At 45.0% G+C, this 16,918-nt stretch overlaps 1 protein-coding gene across 5 annotated transcripts in view; it reads right to left on the bottom strand.

The window, feature by feature from the left end:
• The window catches only part of LOC309584569 (uncharacterized protein), an 81,992-nt gene that overhangs the window by 8,982 nt on the left and 56,092 nt on the right, over positions 1–16,918 (bottom strand). For all 5 annotated transcript variants that reach the window (XM_082300650.1, XM_082300651.1, XM_082300653.1 and 2 more), the window contains one exon: positions 11,771–12,274. In XM_082300650.1, coding sequence (XP_082156776.1) covers positions 11,771–12,274 — 504 coding nt within the window. The remainder of the gene's footprint in view (positions 1–11,770; positions 12,275–16,918) is intronic.

The raw sequence follows: 16,918 nt of genomic DNA, 5'->3' as shown, positions 1-16,918 counted from the left end.
TACTAAGCTCTGGTTCAAGACAATTACCTAAACAGGAGCTAAAAAAACCTCTTAGAATGGACTCTGATTAATTTCCCAAATGCTGACCGTTCAGCGGTCTACACCAGAGACTTTTGGGACTCAGTGGGAATCAAATTATTTAATGCCATATCACGCTGGGACAAGAGTACCGCAGAACTCATCCCGGCTTGTGCAGCGTTAATGGAACTATTCGCCGCGCCCCCCCCACCGCCGCACAGCTCCGCCCCGCCTCCTCGCCCGCCGCCGCCTCGATCGGCCGTGCCGGAGTCACGGAGCCAGTCCCCCAGGGCCCCCCCGCCTCCTCGCCCGCCGCTGCCTCGATCGGCCGTGCCGGAGTCACTGAGCCAGTCCCCCGCGGCCCCGCCGCCTCCTCGCCCGCCGCCACCGAGATCGGCTGCGCCACTCCCAAGCTCTGCCGTGCCATCACCGCCCCCGCCGGGCCCCATCCCCGCACCGCAGCCGCCCCCGCCGAGCTCCCCCAACACCGTGCAGCCGTATCCCTCCGCCGCCTAGCCGTATCCCTCCGCGCAGCGCAGCCTCGCCTCAGAAGCCGCGAGCAGGGAGGGAACGGATGGGAATGATGCAGCTCCAGTGGCAGGGGAGACGGAGAGCCCCTCTGCCGGAGCCGATGCTTTAAATCTAACACAAGTAAACTGAAAAGCAGCCAGATTTGTTTGCAATGAGCCCCAGAGTCCCGCCAGCGAGCGACAGGGATCTTGCAACCCAGAAAGAGAAAACGAGTTCTGAGAGTTTGTCAGCGCTACCTTCTGAATCAAAAAATCCTCCAAAGTGCTCAGATTATGCTCAATTAACAGATTGGCATGAAATAAGACTCCAAATCTATAAAGATGAAAGTCTTAGTCTATTAGCTAAGCCTGTGATAGCTAGCCAACAGCCTAACAGTCCTAAAACGTGGGCTCCCATCCCCACTCTCGAAATTAAAGAACTAAAAAGGGCTGTAAGATACAGTGGCATTTGCTCACCGTATCTTAAACAACTGCTAAAAAGTACCCTAAAAGGAGCACATCAAACTTTAAAACGCATTTTAAATCAACAGAAAGGGGGAAAAGCCCAGGCTACACCTCAAAGAAGGTTGAATAAAGCCTTGTATGTTTTTAATTTCTTGAACAGCTCTGCAGAAGAGCCTGACACCCCCATTTTCAGACATTTCTTAAACAAAAAAGCAAAACTGAAAGAACACCCCCCAGTTTTAATTAAGAATCTAGAATCAGGAAAAATAGAAAGACCATACAATCTTATAATGTGGGGAAAGGGATTTGCATGTCTCTCCACAGGTGAAGGAACCAAGTGGATTCCAGCAAAGAACGTGAAGCTGTACCACGCATCAAAGCCTGTTGTCGGTTCCACTTCAGCCAGTGACCCCACGAGTGGAAGCCGAGAAGCCATCACCCAAATGTGAACTAGGCAGAACCACTGAGAGAAGTTCGTCTGCCAGAAACGGCTCAAGAAAAGAATGGAGTTTTAGTATTATTTGTGTAGATGCATGTTGTTTTTAACCTTTTGTTTTTGTTTTTGCAGTGAAGCTTTACCTGTAAATCAACCAAAGACAAATGTCTGGGTTGCTTTAGCCAAATCTGCAGGCTCCGATACCATCTGTCTGTCTGACACAAGCCCTGACAAACCTTTCTCAACTTATTGAGTGCCTTTCCCAGAAGGTTTTAGTACAGTTACAAAACCTAAGGGACCTAGCTAACCAAATTACAACAGATAACCCGTCTTGGCTAGACAGTTTGTTTAATGGTTGGAGCTTTGCACCCTGGCTAAGGGAACTCTGAAACATAGGCTTGATTATTCTAGTAGTAATAATTATAGTTTTAGTAGCAGTACCTTGTATACTTCAGTGCGTGCAAAAAATGACAAGTAGGACTGTGTCTAATATCTTAGTTGTTCGTCAGAACGGGGGAGATGTTGGGGAAGATGAAACAGGAAAGCCTTATAAATATGATTGCCTGACAAAAGATTTTGGGAATATGAAAACTATAAGCGACATCGAAATGAAAGCCACCTTTTGAAATACCAAGTCTTAGTTACTGAACAACTGGAAAACAATGGTATGGCCAACTGAAGGTAATCCCCTCTTGATTGAACAATACCCTCTGCTTGCAGGCAGGTCCAAGGGTCAGAGCAGACCCTACTAGCTCAGCAGAAGGGGTCCAAAGAGTAGTTTTTAGAAGTTAAGATGTAACACTCTATGGTAATATAAGAACTCTTATAGGCTGTATGTAAACGCTATAGGATTTGTATCTTGTATTAGATTGGTTAGTGACTATTAGAATATTCAGTACAGAAGATGATTTATTGTATTGTAACCAGGACTTCAGACACTCTTACTATTCACTCTTACTATACTCTCATCTCTACACACATTCTCTCTCCCTACTTCTTCACTCTCATTCCTCTCACTCTCTCTCTCTCTTTACTTACCTGCTTACTCTCTTGCTCTCTTGGGCCTGCTCAGAGCTGCCAGCTGCAGCTCTAAGCAGTGCCCCTGTACCCACGCCCTTTGCAATAAACCGCATGTTCCAAGATCTGACTTCAGAGATCTCCTCGTCTCCGTCCGTCTACGCCCGGTCCAGACTGAACCCAAAGCTCCCTGCACCTACACTGTTGGAATTGTAAAAAGAAGAGAGGCCCGGCTCCGGCGGGGGGAGAAAATTGCAGTCCAAAACCAATGTGGTTGATAAGAGCAAAACTCCATTTATTAGCAATCCAGAGGCACTTATATAGTATACCAGCTTGTTAACTCCTAAGTGGCTTAAAGCTTATCAAAGCACATTTCTACTTCTACATAATTGGACTTACATTGGCAAGCTTCTACAGTTATGTTATGATTAAAAGAATTCAGAGTTTATCCTCCTTCTCTCTCGGTCTTATCTACACAGCTGTACCTTCTCAAAACTCCCTTCTTGTTCCCAGCTTGGTTCTCACAGAGATTTTTCTCATGGAGAGTTTCTCTCACACACAGGCCTTCTGCTTGCAGGCTCTTGCTACAGTTCTTTTATTGATCCCATAATTCTATGAATGATCCATGCCCCGGATCCTTTAATAATCGCAACAAGAAGCCATTTCCAAAGGCTGCAAATTGCTACTTCCTTTCCAATTCCTCTTTTAATTTCCTGATCTTTAGCAAGGGATCCCAGCTGTTGGGCTTCATAACCTTCTAACTACTGACTGTTGGCCCCGTTATCCCAGCATCAAAGCATCCAGGCAGAAATCCGCTCACCTTGCTGGTGGCTGTAATCTTTTCGCAAGTCTCGAAGTTCTGATGAGGTCAGGGACCAAGTAACTTCGGTTCCCCGTTTGATTTGCCTCACTCCTTTCAATTTCTTTGTTGAAGGGCCTGCCTCTTGATCTAACCCCTCCTTTCCTACTGTTATTTTCTCTTCTTCTTCCTCCCTTACTAATCAGTGGTATGGGCCTGCAACTTGCCTTGTCCATTTTTTGTTTTCACTACTGGGGCAATTACTGTAGTTGCTGTGGTTTGAGTCCCTGTCTCAGCTATAGTGTCCTCAACTGCAGTTTGGATTCCTGCCTCAACTACAGTCCTGTGAGAGTATTGAACAGTGGCTCGGTAGGCACAGGCCAGGCCCCAATACTGGGCAAGAAGCTGCTGGTTTTAGTGGGGGTAAACAAGGCACCCTTCTATCAGTTGACAGGTCAGTTTATTAGTGTTGTTTACCTGTTTGGGTGTAAAGTCCCAGGCAATGGGATGTGATAACTACCCTATTCCACTCACCCTGCCACCCAGGAACTGGATGCCTCAGAGCAGATTTCAATAGCCCCTCACCTAAAGGTTTTCTCTTACACCAGGATGATGACAGATTCCATGAATTCCATAGCGTACCAACAGTATTAGCTAATATTATTAATAGTATTAAACAGCTTACATAAGGATGAGCAAAGACCATGGAAGTCTGCAGTATAAAATCATTCACATCCACCCTGGGCAAGGAGAAGGAGCTGTATTCACTCATCGTCATTGTTTGTCTTAACATGTTCCCAAATGCAGCAAAACAAAGAGATAAGCAGTGCAGCTGACAAACGCCATGTCCCTCATAAGAGCTTGATACTTGATAACTACTATTTACCATTTACTATAGCATGCAATATATATATGTATAACTGCCTTTATCTTATCCCACATTTGGGTGCCAAAAGGACTGTAGTGGTTTAATCTTGGCTAGGTGCCAGGTGCCCAGTAAGCTGCTCTATCACTCCCCATTGGGACAGGAGAGAATAAGATGGAAAACAACTAGTAGGTTGAGATAAGGCAGCTTACTAAAGCAAAGGAAAAAAGCAAGCAAAAATTTGCGCGTGCATAAGGGAAAAGTTAATCTCTACTTCCCATCAGCGAGCGATGTTCAGACACTTCCCAGGAAGCAGGGCTTCAGCACTAATAGTGGTTGCTCCAGAAGGCAAGCATTGTAGAATAATGAATGCCCCCTGTTCCTCCTCTCTCCCTTAGCTTTTATATCAGAGCTGATGTCATATGGTATGGAACATCCCTTTGGTTAATTTGGGTCAGCTGGCCTAGTTGTGTCCCCTCCCAGGATCTTGCCCACTCCCAGCTCTTTGATGGGGGGAAGGAATGTTAGAGGAACAGCGCTGCTCAGCAGTAGCCAAAACACTGGTGTGTTATCAACACCCTTCCAGCTACCAATGCTAAGCACATCACTGTGATGGCTGCTAAGGAAAAATGAACTCTACCTCAGTCAGATCCAATATACACTGCTTTGGCAGGAGGGTTGGACTAGATGATCTCCAGAGAGCCCTTCCAACCCTAACGAGTCTGATTTTGTGTAGGGAGTCAAGCGGGGCATCCACGAGCATTTGTTATATTAGGTACAGAGACACTGATCACAATGTTGCTTGGTCTGTTCACGTGGTTGTGGTACCTTGGCTGTGGAAAGACTGTCCAAGACAGCAGACAGATTTGAAAGACTCGAGAGAGTTAGAGGAAATGTCCCATGCCCCACCAGTATGGACCAGAGTCTGCTATTGGGAGCAAGCGCCCCCCTGCTCGAGAGAGAGGGTACACACCACGAGGTAACCTGTGGTTTTACCTGTGTGACCACGGAAAGGACATGAGTAAATGGGATGGAAAACCCACCTCTGCCCTAGCAGCATGGGTACGTGAGTTGAGAGGAAGGGCAACCACCACAGGAAATTCTTCAAGGATAAATGCCACTCCAGTTTCCAGTGAGCAAGTCCTCAGACAGAATAGAAGGGATGATGTTACTTCTGATACTCTTGAAGGGACCTCCATGTCATATTTACCAGAAGTGAGCAATGAGTACTATGATCAGAACTAGAGGGGCCCTGCCTCCAGCCAGGTGGAGGAAAGGGACAATTGGATCTATTAGACTGTGAGGATCCAATGGCCTGGCACATCAGACCCACAAGAGTATAAGGCATTAGTTGACGTTGGTGCACAATGTACCCTGATGCCATCAAAATATTTAGGGGCAGAATCCATCTCTGTTACTGGGGTGACAGGGGGATCCCAACAGCTTACTGTACTGGAAGGTGAAGTGAGCCTGACCCAGAGCAAATGGCAAAAACACCCCACTTTGACTGGTCCAGAGGCCCCATGCATCCTTCACACAGATTACCTGAGGAGAGAGTATTTCAAGGACCCCAAAGGGCATCATTGTGATTTTGGGATAGCTGCTGTGGAGACAGTGGAAATTAAACAGCTGAATACCTTGCCTGGTCTCTTATAGGACCCTTCTGCTGTGGAACTGATGAGGGTTGAAGAACAACAAGTACCGATTGCTACCGCAAAGAAGAGAGGTGAACTCTGAATTTTTTTAATCATAACATAACTGTAGAAGCTTGCCAATGTAAGTCCAATTAGGTAGAAGTAGAAATGCGCTTTGATAAGTTTTAAGCCACTTAAGAGTTAACAAGCTGGTATACTATATAAGTGCCTCTGGATTGCTAATAAACGGAGTTTTGCTCTTACCAACCACATTGGTTTTGGACTGCAATTTTCTCCCCCTGCCGGAGCCACCGGGCCTTTCTTCTTTTTTCAATTCCAACATTTGGTGCCCGAACTCGGAACTCGGACTGGGACTGGCACTTTGTTTTTTTTGACTTCGGTGGGAGCCAACGTGGCACCGATACAGCAGCAATTGGAGGGCAAAAGATCAACACTGCAGGCCAGTGTCTGATCCGTGCCTGGACTGACCTGACATCAGGGGTCCGCCGAATCGGCTGACAAGGGCTAAACCTGCAAGGCTGCACGACCCTGACAGCAGGGACAGCGCGGTAAGATGTGGTTTTGGGGGTAGACGCAGTTTGTGGTGAGACGCAGTGTGTTTGCGGAAAGACGCAGTTGCGGAACCAGAGGTGGCCCTTGACTTATTTTTATGCTTTTTAGAAAAGTGGGGACTTAAAGAAGTGCACCTTTATAAGGGACTAGCTGATCCAAGATCGTTTAAAAAGAAAGCTAAAGAAACAAAAGCTATCAAATTCACCTGGAGAGCAGTAACTAGCACTCTTGCAGAAATAAAAACAGAACAGACAGTGGCTGCAGCTGCCATAGAGACTTTAGAGAGTGGCAGCGCTGGCTGTAGCAGCTCCGGGAAAGAAACAGACGCTGGTCTTATGGAGCGGTGGGCAGAGACCGCAGCGGAGTCCGGGGTAGCACGGTCCTTCGGGCTGGCCACGAGAAAAACGGTTAAAAACACAGCAGCACGCGTCCGCTTACTGCAGGAGCTGCTACACTTGGCAGAGCCAGATGTTACCCCTCCGACGGCCGAGGGAGAAATGGCTGCGAACGTGGAAGCAGAGACACCAGACCCAGGGGGCGGGGCGCAGGCGGGCCAAGGAGACACAGACAGTCCTGCTGTCCTGCCGAAAGCGGCAGAGCAACCCAGAGGTCCTAAAACCCGGCCAAAAGCAGCAGAGAGTAACCCCCCCCCCCCCCACCGAACAGCGGAACGTCCGGCAGCAGCACGGCTTCTGCGGTTTCGCCTGCAAAGCCAAAGCCGGCTGGGGCGACCCGGAAGCAGCCCCAAAAGGAGAAGTACCAACAAATAATGCAAAAAGTGCAAAAAATAATCAAAAGCTTGCTGACTTATCTACACAAAGCGTTTTGCAGTCTATCTTTACAGCAGATGTCCTGTGTCTAAATGATTGCATCAACATTGCACAGTTGTTGTTAACCCCTTCACAGTTCCTGCAATGCTGCAGAATGTCCTGCAACAACAGGGACAAGTCATCGCTGCATCACTGACCAGAGCTGTGCCCAGCAAAGTGGTGCCATGCTACAGGACCCCGAAACGAGAAGGCGCAGTCAGCATCAGCTCCTGAGGAAAGTGACGCCACTACTTCAACAGCTCGACTCTGAAACCTCCGTCCCGAGGAGCCTTGGGAGAGGCTGCAGACGTGGCTGAGTGAAGGAGCTGAGGATTTGCCAGATCCACCACTCTCCGTAGCAGGAGAAATAGTGAGACTCTGGGGCGAATGTAACAGCTGCCCTAGGTGGTTGCTAGTGACTTGTGGTGGGTGTCATGGAACCCTTTCCAAAGACAAAACTAAGAAGAAGAATTGCATAAATTTTTGGGTATATTGCATAAAATTTTGAGTATAACACCAAACACAGAAGTAAAGTGAAAAATTGTTTTTTAACTGTCTTGAAACAAGAGCATTAGCAGGCATTTTCAATCAGCTGTCTGCCCATTTAGATCAAGTGAAAGCAGTTAATTTAGTTAGCATTTATGTTTTTACCTGGTACTTTGGCAGCCAGGGCTTACGTTATTTTACATAAACTTGCTTGCTGGGAGAGGGATAAGTTTAATATAACCTTGCAAATGCTTAATGAGTTAAGTGTGAATGTTATTAGTGTCAGACATATAATATTACAAGATTAAGCAGCCATTGATTTTCTACCATTAGCTCACAGCCACGGCTGTGAAAAGTTCCAAGGTATGTGCCGTACAAATCTCTCTAACCACTTTTTCCTACTTCACAAGCAGATAAGTGAGTTACATCAATTAATTACACAATTACAGAAAAAAGATGGTCTCAGCTTAGAGGGATGGTTAAATTTATTACGTTTAAAATCATGGCTAGTTTTATTTGTGTAGCATTTGATTACTGTAGGACTAGTAATATTATTAATAGTGTGTTCACCTTGCCTTCCAATGCTTGAAAAAGATAATATACAAAGTCACTACATCTGTGACCAATCAAGTATTGCTTGTACAAAAAGAAAAAGGGGGAATTTGTTGCAATTATTAAAGGATCAGGGGCATGGATCATTGATAGAATTATGGGATCAATAAAAGAACTGTAGCAATAGGCTTGTAAGCAAAAGGCCTGCGTGTGAGAAAAACTCTGCATAAGAAAATTCTTGTGTGAAAAAAACAGGGCTGGGAACAAAGAGGGAGTTTGAAGATTTGCAGCTGTTCAGATAAGACCGGGAGAGAAGGGAGGTGAACTCTGAATTTTTTTTAATCATAACATAACTGTAGAAGCTTGCCAATGTAAGTCCAATTAGGTAGAAGCAGAAATGCGCTTTGATAAGTTTTAAGCCACTTAAGAGTTAACAAGCTGGTATACTATATAAGTGCCTCTGGATTGCTAATAAATGGAGTTTTGCTCTTATCAACCACATTGGTTTTGGACTGCAATTTTCTCCCCCTGCCGGAGCCACCGGGCCTTTCTTCTTTTTTCAATTCCAACACCGCAACAGTGCACCGTCAGCAATACTGCACTAACTGGGACTCAATGGCCCCAGTCCATGAGATGATTCATGAACTGGAGAGCAAGGGAGTGGTCAGCAAGACTCACTCACCCTTTAATAGCCCTCTATGGCCAGTGCATAAGTCCAATGGAGAGTGAAGACTGACAGTAGGCTATTGTGGCCTGAATGAAGTCACACCACCACTGAGTGCTGCTATGCTGGACATACTGGAACTTCAGTATGAACTGGAGTCCAAGGCAGCAAAGTGGTGCCACCATCAACATTACTAATGCATTTTTCTCCATTTCTTTAGTATCAGAGTGCAGGCCACAGTTTGCATTCACCTGGAAGGGTGTCCAGTACACCTGAAATCAACTGCCCCAGGGGTGGAAACACAGCCCTTCCATTTGCCATGGACTGATCCAGACTGCACTGGAAAAGGGTGAGGCTTAGAACACTTGCAATACATTGTTGACATCATCATGTGGGGCAACACAGCAGAGGAAGTTTTTGAGAAAGGGGAGAAAATAATCCAAATCCTCCCGAAGTCCAGTTTTGCCATAAAGCAAAGTAAGGTCAAGGGACCTGCCCAGGAAATTCGGTTCCTAGGAGTAAAATGGCAAGATGGACATCATCAGACTCCAATGGATGTGGTCAAAAAAATAGCAGCGATGTCCCCATCAACCAGCAAGAAGGAAACACAGGCTTTCCTAGGCACTGTGGGTTTTTTGAGGATGCATATTCCAGAATACGGTCAGATTGTAAGCCCTCTCTACCTTCTAAGAAGTTGGGTGCTGAACAACAAGAAACTTTTGAACAAATTAAACAGGATATTGTTCATGCAGTAACCCTTGAGCCAGTCAAGACAGGACAAGATGTGAAAAATGTGCTCTACACTGCATCTGAGGAGAATGATCTTTCCTGGAGTCTCTAGGAAAAAGTACCCGAGAAGACTCGAGGATGACTCCTGGGGTTCTGGAGTCAAGGACACAAAGGATCCAAGGCCTGTTACACCCCAACTGAAAAAGATACTGGCAGCTTATAAGGGGGTTGGAGCTGCTTCAGAAGTGATTGGCACTGAAGCTCAGCTCCTCCTGGCACCCTGACTGCCACTGTTAGTCTGGATGCTCAAAGGGAAAGTCCCTGCAACACATCATGCCACTGATGCTACCTGGAATAAGTGGATTGCTCTGATCACACAGCAAGCTCGAATAGGAAACCCCAATCACCCAGGGATCTTGGAAGTCATAATGAACTGGCCCAAAGGTGAAAATTTTGGACTATCATCATAAGAGGAGGAGGAGAAGGTAAAACATGCAGAGGAGGCCCCACCATATAATCAGCTACCAGAAAATGAAAAGCAATACACTCTCTTTTAATGACAGTTCCTGCTCTATTTCAGGGATACATTGAAAATGGAAAGCTGCCATATGGAGTCCTACGCATCGAGTTGTAGAAGCTATTGAGGGACAAGGTGGATCAAGTCAGGTTGCAGACCTGAAAGACATCCAGCTGGCTTTAGATATCACTAAATAAGAGAAATGGCCAGCACTCTACCTCTGCACTGACCTGTGGATGGTAGGAAATGTTCTGTGGGGATGGCTGGACCAATGGAAAAAGACCAATTGTCAGTGCAGAGGTAAACCCATCTGGGCTGCAGAAATGTGGCAAGACATTGCTGCCTGGGTAGAGAGTTGGCTGTAAAAGTACATTATGTAGATGCACACTTACCCAAAAGTCAGGCTACGGAAGAACATTGCAACAATGGACAGGTGGATTGGGTTTCCAAGATTAAAGCATCTCAGGTGGATCTGGACTGGCAGCATAAGGGTGAATTATTTCTGGCTCAGTGGGCCCATGACACTGACTCCTGATACATACATGCAGCAATTGTTGTTTTCAAAGCTAATAGAACTACCTCTACTCTGTGCAAGTATTCAACCCATGAAATAATGTTAACAATGCATTAAAATAGGAAACTGCATATGTTTAAAGAAGCCACAATATTTTGCCCATAGACCTCCAGAACAACATGGACATTTCATATAACCCAAACAATATTTAGAAACCATTACAGCTTTTTCTGCATTATATGAACCATGAACTCCTGAATTTTGAGGCCTATAAAAATTTTGCTTTTGTCCAGGGAAGTGATTATTATATGTAGAACTTTTCCCAATTCATCCAGCATTTCATTCTCTCAAGGTAACAGATAAAATTTGCTATCTAAATTTGACGCATGATATTGAACTCCATAATTGCTGAGGTATTTGGAAAGCTTCTGAACTTAAGTTAGCTACTATGCTTTTGAATATGCTTGAGTTAGTCCAGTTACAGAGCTTATAATAAATCTCACAGTCTCCTTTTGCTGGATTGAATTTACCCAGACTTCTACCCAGTTTACCCTCCCTCACAGGCAAAAACAACAGCTAGATTAACCTTGACTGCTTTCCTGTTTACTATCAGAATGGTTAAGAAGTGTTAATTTTTACTTGTATCTGGACATTTAATCAAGGTATCCTTATTTTTCAACTGAGATACATACATTCACTTTCTGAATGGTTAGTCAGCCAAATGACATGCTTGTTTCCTGCTCTTCAGCCATCCAGCCAAGAAAACTCATTGCTCACCATCCTTAAAGGTGGCCAAGTGGCAAATACTACCACCCAACTGTTCATAAACCCAACAAATTCTGTTACAGACCAACACTGTACAGTATGTCCCTCTATCATAACTTTTGGATGGCTCCAACAGTGAAATGGCATAAGAACCATCTACTTACTGTCCTCAAGGACTATACAGTTATGTGAAAGGCAAGTATCAGTTGCCCAACAAGAAACTATTTTCCATCAAGCATCATATAGAGCTCTTTGTAATAGATTTTATTTTATAGGGAAATCTAAAAAACAGAAAGAATACAAACTGAATTAGTAAGTGACATGGTGATACCGATACATAAAAATTAGGATGCGCATTTTACATGGTGCATCACTGTACTGACAAGTCAGAAAAAGCATTAAAAAATTCTAAACAAACCTGCTGGAGCTACGAGATCTTCTTGAAGAGCTATAGCTTCTTGGGGGTGTTCTGGTTCTCTTCTCTTTCTTTTTTCTATCATCTCTCTCTTTTTCTCTTTCTCGCTCCTTCTTCTCTTTCTTCTCATCTTTCTCCTTTTCTTTGTCCTTCTCTTTTTCCCCTCTGTCCTTATCTCCCTCCTTGTCCTTAATCTTCTCTCTATCCTTCTCCCCCTCTTTCATAACATCATCTTTTTCCTTGTTCTGGTCTACCTCTTCTCTGTCTTTTTCCTTCTCCTTCTCCTTGTTCTTTTCCCTGTCCTTGTCTCTAACTCTCTCTCTATGCCGCTCTTTCTCTCTCTCCTGGTCCTTCTCCTTGTCCTTATCCCTGTTTCTCTCTTCATCTCGCTCTCTTTCCTTTTCTTTGTCTCTGTCCCAGTTTCTCTCCTTCTCTTTGTCTCGGTCTCTCTCCTTCTCTTTGGCCTTTTCTTTTTCCTTGACCTTTTCTTTGTCTCTTTTCTTGTCCCTGTTAAAAGCCAAACACAAATCCATTAATTAATATTTGAACTTTCCAATAAAAATTACAACTAACTCTTTAGCATACATTAATTGTTCAAGACAAAATATATGTTTCTGTTGAAAAATAGTAATTATTCAAAATTTTCATTTGTCACCCCTGTTCACCATGTGGGAGAGCCTATATAGATAGGAAAAATTTGGAAACCAAATTGGGAAAGAGGAGGCAAAAATCAAATCAAACTGCGATCGTCAAAGTGACATCATTACACTTTGAAAGAATATCTTTTCACCTCACAGCTACATTACCATACATAAATTTTCTACATTTTATCAGGAGTGAGACACTCTACAATTTGTAAATCCATTCTTTACTAAATATGTGTGCATGTAAAATGGACTACAGATTAACCACCCCCATGTGAATAATGACAGCTGACTGGACTGAAGCCTTTATTCTATGGTGTTCTCTCACATAAATATCTTTTAATTGCTTGGAAATCCAACATTAATTAATACACAGAAACAAAAAAACTGGGATAAAATTTCACCACATTACCTCAAAAGGTAAATGTAAGGTAAAAACTCAACCAAGACAATTCAACTATCTGTAATGTCATTAGGAATTAGAAAATTATTGAAAAATCAGTAAGACCATAAAACCAGAAGCAAGGTAACAGAACAAGTCAGCTTCTTTGTGATAGGGAGAATGATACATGTTCATAAAAACAGTGAGAAAAATTCCACAGGATGTTCTAGTAGACAAGCCAAATAAAAATTTATTAATCATAGAATTATAGAATATGCTGAGTTGGAAAGGATCCACAAGGATTATCAAAATCCAGCTCCTGGCCCTGCACAGCACCATCCCCAAGAGTCACACCATGTGCCTGAGAGCATTGTCCAAATGCTTCTTGAACTCTGACAGGCTTAGTGCTGTGACCACTTCTCTGGGGAGCCTGTTCCAGTGCCCAACCACCCTCTGGGTGAATAACCTTTTCCTAATATCTAACCTAAGCCTCCCCTGACACAGCTTTATGCTATTCCCTTGGATCCTGTCACTGGTCACCAGAGAGAAAAGATCAGTGCCTGCCCCTCCGCTTTGTGAGCAAGCTGTAGTTCATGATGAAGTCTCCCCTCAGTCTCCTCTTCTCCAGGCTGAACAAGCCAAGTGACCTCAGCTGTTCCTTGTATGGCTTCCCCTCTAGACCCTTCATCATCTTCATAGCCCTCCTTTGGATGTTTTCCAATAGGTTTATATCTTTTTTGCATTCTGGAGCCCAAAAGTGCACACAGTTAGATCACAGCTTTGGCTGGATGTCTTAGGGATGGTTCTTTTTATCCCATATCCATTCTTTGTTTTTTGTTTTGTGTCCGGGGTGGTCGCTGCCCCCCCTGCCCCTGGCTCCAGGAGTATTGCGATGGGTGAGAGCCAGCCCATGATTTCCTGCTGGAGTTGGGGGGGGGGGAGGAGGGTGAGGGGCAGTTGCTTCCTCTTCCGGTGGGGTGATTTGGCCTCCACTGACATGCAGTGGGATGTCTCTGAGGAGAGATATAGTTACCGTTTGGCTTTTGACCGTTTTTTTTCCCTTTCCTTTTGGCACTGTGACTGGAGCTTACTGGTTTGCTTCTCTGCTGTTTGGGAGCCAAGAGCCAGTGACTGCCGCACTGGGACCCGGGACCACGCCGTTCCCCTCCAGGGGCTGCCCCCCACTCTGTGCAGCCTGACCCAGGGACCAGCCATCAGCAGTGAGCTACACAGGGGAGCGATCCCCCACCCAGCCCCACTGCTCTCTGCCACTGCTTCAGGACTTCTTGCTACACTGTAACCCAACACCTGAACACCCCGCAGCTTCGGGCACGGCCCCAGCATCTCTGCTACATTTTGCTTGCTACCCCCGGGTAAGCCAGCCCCTGCCATCCCAGCTGCTGCTTCGAGGTTCCTGCTGCAGCCCATTTTGCCATCTGGCACACCCACCATTACCACGTGAGAGGTGCAGCTGAACTTGTGCCACAGCAACCCCTGCAGCCCCGAGGGCATCATTGCACCTGCCCTGCCCAGCTGGGAGCCAACAGCGCCCCTGCCGGCTGTGACTGTAACTACACCAAAGGGGAAAGTGCTTGACAGCCAAGAGAAGGCTGTTATTGAGTTTCTGGTTTTGTTTGTTGTTGCTGCCGTTGTTGTTGTTTGTTTGCCTTGTTATACATACTAGTAAAGAACTGTTATTCCTTTTCCCATATCTTTGCCTGAAAGCCCCTTAATTTCAAAGTTATAATAATTTGGAGGGAAGGGGGTCATATTTTCCATTCCAAGGGAGGTCCCCACCTTCCTTGGCAGACACCTGTCTTTCAAATCAAGACACTGGAAGATTACATTTTGGTAAAGGATTATTTGGAAGCATGAGACTTTGAACCATCTTTCTAACAAAGGAGACACATGACTCCTAGACCTGTCTCTAGGATATTTATACACACAGCCCCCACCTTTTTTCATTGGAACAAGTGTTTGGCTACTAATAAATAGTAGGCTTGTTTCATGGTCTGTGACCTGAAGACTTTGGTTCCCATCAGGTTTTGGCAAATACCTCTTTGGATGTCTCACATACGGAATGTAAGATCATTAAGATGAAACAGCACACAGTCCCAGCAAAAGCAAGGGATTTCACAATGACCCAAAAAACATCTTCTAGTAATTTATCACAGAGGTTTCATTGGATTTGGCCCTTCCAATGAGCAGATATGTCAAGAAGCTCCAGACAGCAGCAACAGAGTCAAAAGGATCCATCAATGAAGCCCAGCTGTGTAGCCTACCTCCTAACTGTTCCCACTGAGGTCCACAGATCTGCAGTTCTATTTCCCACAAAACTTTTCTCCTCAGAAAACAACTGCAAAACCTAAATATGAAGCTCCCTTTAAATGAGTCAGGGGAATTAAAGAGATGAAACAGAAAGAAAAGTACCAAGGCTTCTATTAATTAAACTACATTTACAGGTGTAGTGGTTTGGTCCAAAATACTCATTACTATTTACCTTCTGTGAGATAAGAATTAGGAGAAAGCAAAGCAGGCACAAAACTTGAAAGAAAATAAAGAAGTTTATTAAGAGACCTAAAAGAAGGGAAAAAAGGAAAAAAAAAATCATACCACACCTTCAGAACACTTCTCTTCTCCTCCCCCCACCTTTCTCCCTTCTCCCACTGTAAAAAGACAACCCTTGAGATGTTCAGTCTGTTTACCACTTCCATAATAACCTTGTTCAGTTCACTTAGGGAGAGGAGTCTCTCTTGCTCATGCTATGGAGACATCTCCACAAGAGATTCTCTCACGGCTTCAGTATCATGAGACAGCCGCCCGGGTTGGTTCTCTGCTCGCATATGAGAGTCCCTTCCCCTGACTTGCAGCTTTCCCCACAACTGCTTTTGAGGGTCCAATCTTGAGCTAATGGGGTACAATTTTAAGGTTGAGCTGTTCAGAAACAAAAGTTCTCTTCACCCATCTCTGGGAGCATTTCATCTCTAGGAATAGAGGCCCTCCCCCTTCCCTGGGAGAAAAAGGGTCCTCATCATCTTCATCTGTAGGACTATCTCTGGGAGTATCTCGGAACAGAGGTCTTCTCCTTCCGATTGGAGCAGAAGTCCTCATCACTTCCATCTCTCCCTGTTAAACCTTCTCATCAAATTACAGCTGCTTCAGCATTTGCTTATTCCAGCACAGGTGCTTTTGCTCACAAGTACAGTTTGAATGCTCCACCCCCCATGCTTTCATGAAATTACAACAGGTACTCTGATATATCATAGTCCATCACCACCATACCTTTACAACAGAATTTCAGCTTTAAGCATCTCCTCTTTCTCCTCCCTCAGGATTTCAGCTCTTCTTTCTTTACTTAATGTCTGCAGCACTTACAGCACTAAAAGGGTTAATCTCACCCGGGGCCTTGCAGCTGGAATTCGCTTATCGCTGTTGGTCACATGATCTTTGCTGGACAGCGGGCAGCTTCAGCTGAATCTTTGGCTGAATCTTCAGCTGCACTGGAGGGGGGGGGGCCAGGCTGTGCCGTCTGCATGTAGCAGGGATGGGGGGCCATGGGTGGAACAGGGCCACACAGCTCCAGGATGGCTGTGTCCCGGCCCGGGCCTGGCCTGAGCAGGTCCTAGTCCGGGCCCGGCAAGGCCCGCTGGGCCCTGTATGGGCCCAGCCCAGTTACCTGTCCCCCAGCTGGAATCAAGAGAGAGAGCTTCCCGGGGTTTGTCCATTCTTAAATGTGGACCACAGAGGCGGTCAAAATTCTAAGTGGCTTAAAAAATTGTCTATATTCAAACTAGCCAGTTGATAGGTTCTCTCAGGTCATAGAGGAAGCTGTAAGTACCTCTTTGCAAGAACATCACTTCCAGGACTATGCTTGCTAACCCATGACAACAGGCACTTTTGTTTTGTGAATATTCACTATTTTGCCCCTCAGAAAGTTGCATTATCATCCAAGTAGATAAAGGAATTATTTTGTTGGAATTTCACAGTTCAATAATTAGATAATCAGACTTTAATAGACTAGGTAAAATATAGGTGTATTAGATGCTGAAATGTAAATATGTTACATAACAGACATACATTTATGCTTACAGCAGTGTATGGCCAATATGAAATAGCCAAAGGCAA

Source organism: Coloeus monedula (assembly GCF_965178545.1).
Source record: "Coloeus monedula genome assembly, chromosome: W".
Taxonomy (NCBI): Eukaryota; Metazoa; Chordata; class Aves; order Passeriformes; family Corvidae; genus Coloeus; species Coloeus monedula.
Note: the sequence above shows the minus strand (reverse complement) of the source record. Positions and strands in the feature narration are given on the sequence as shown.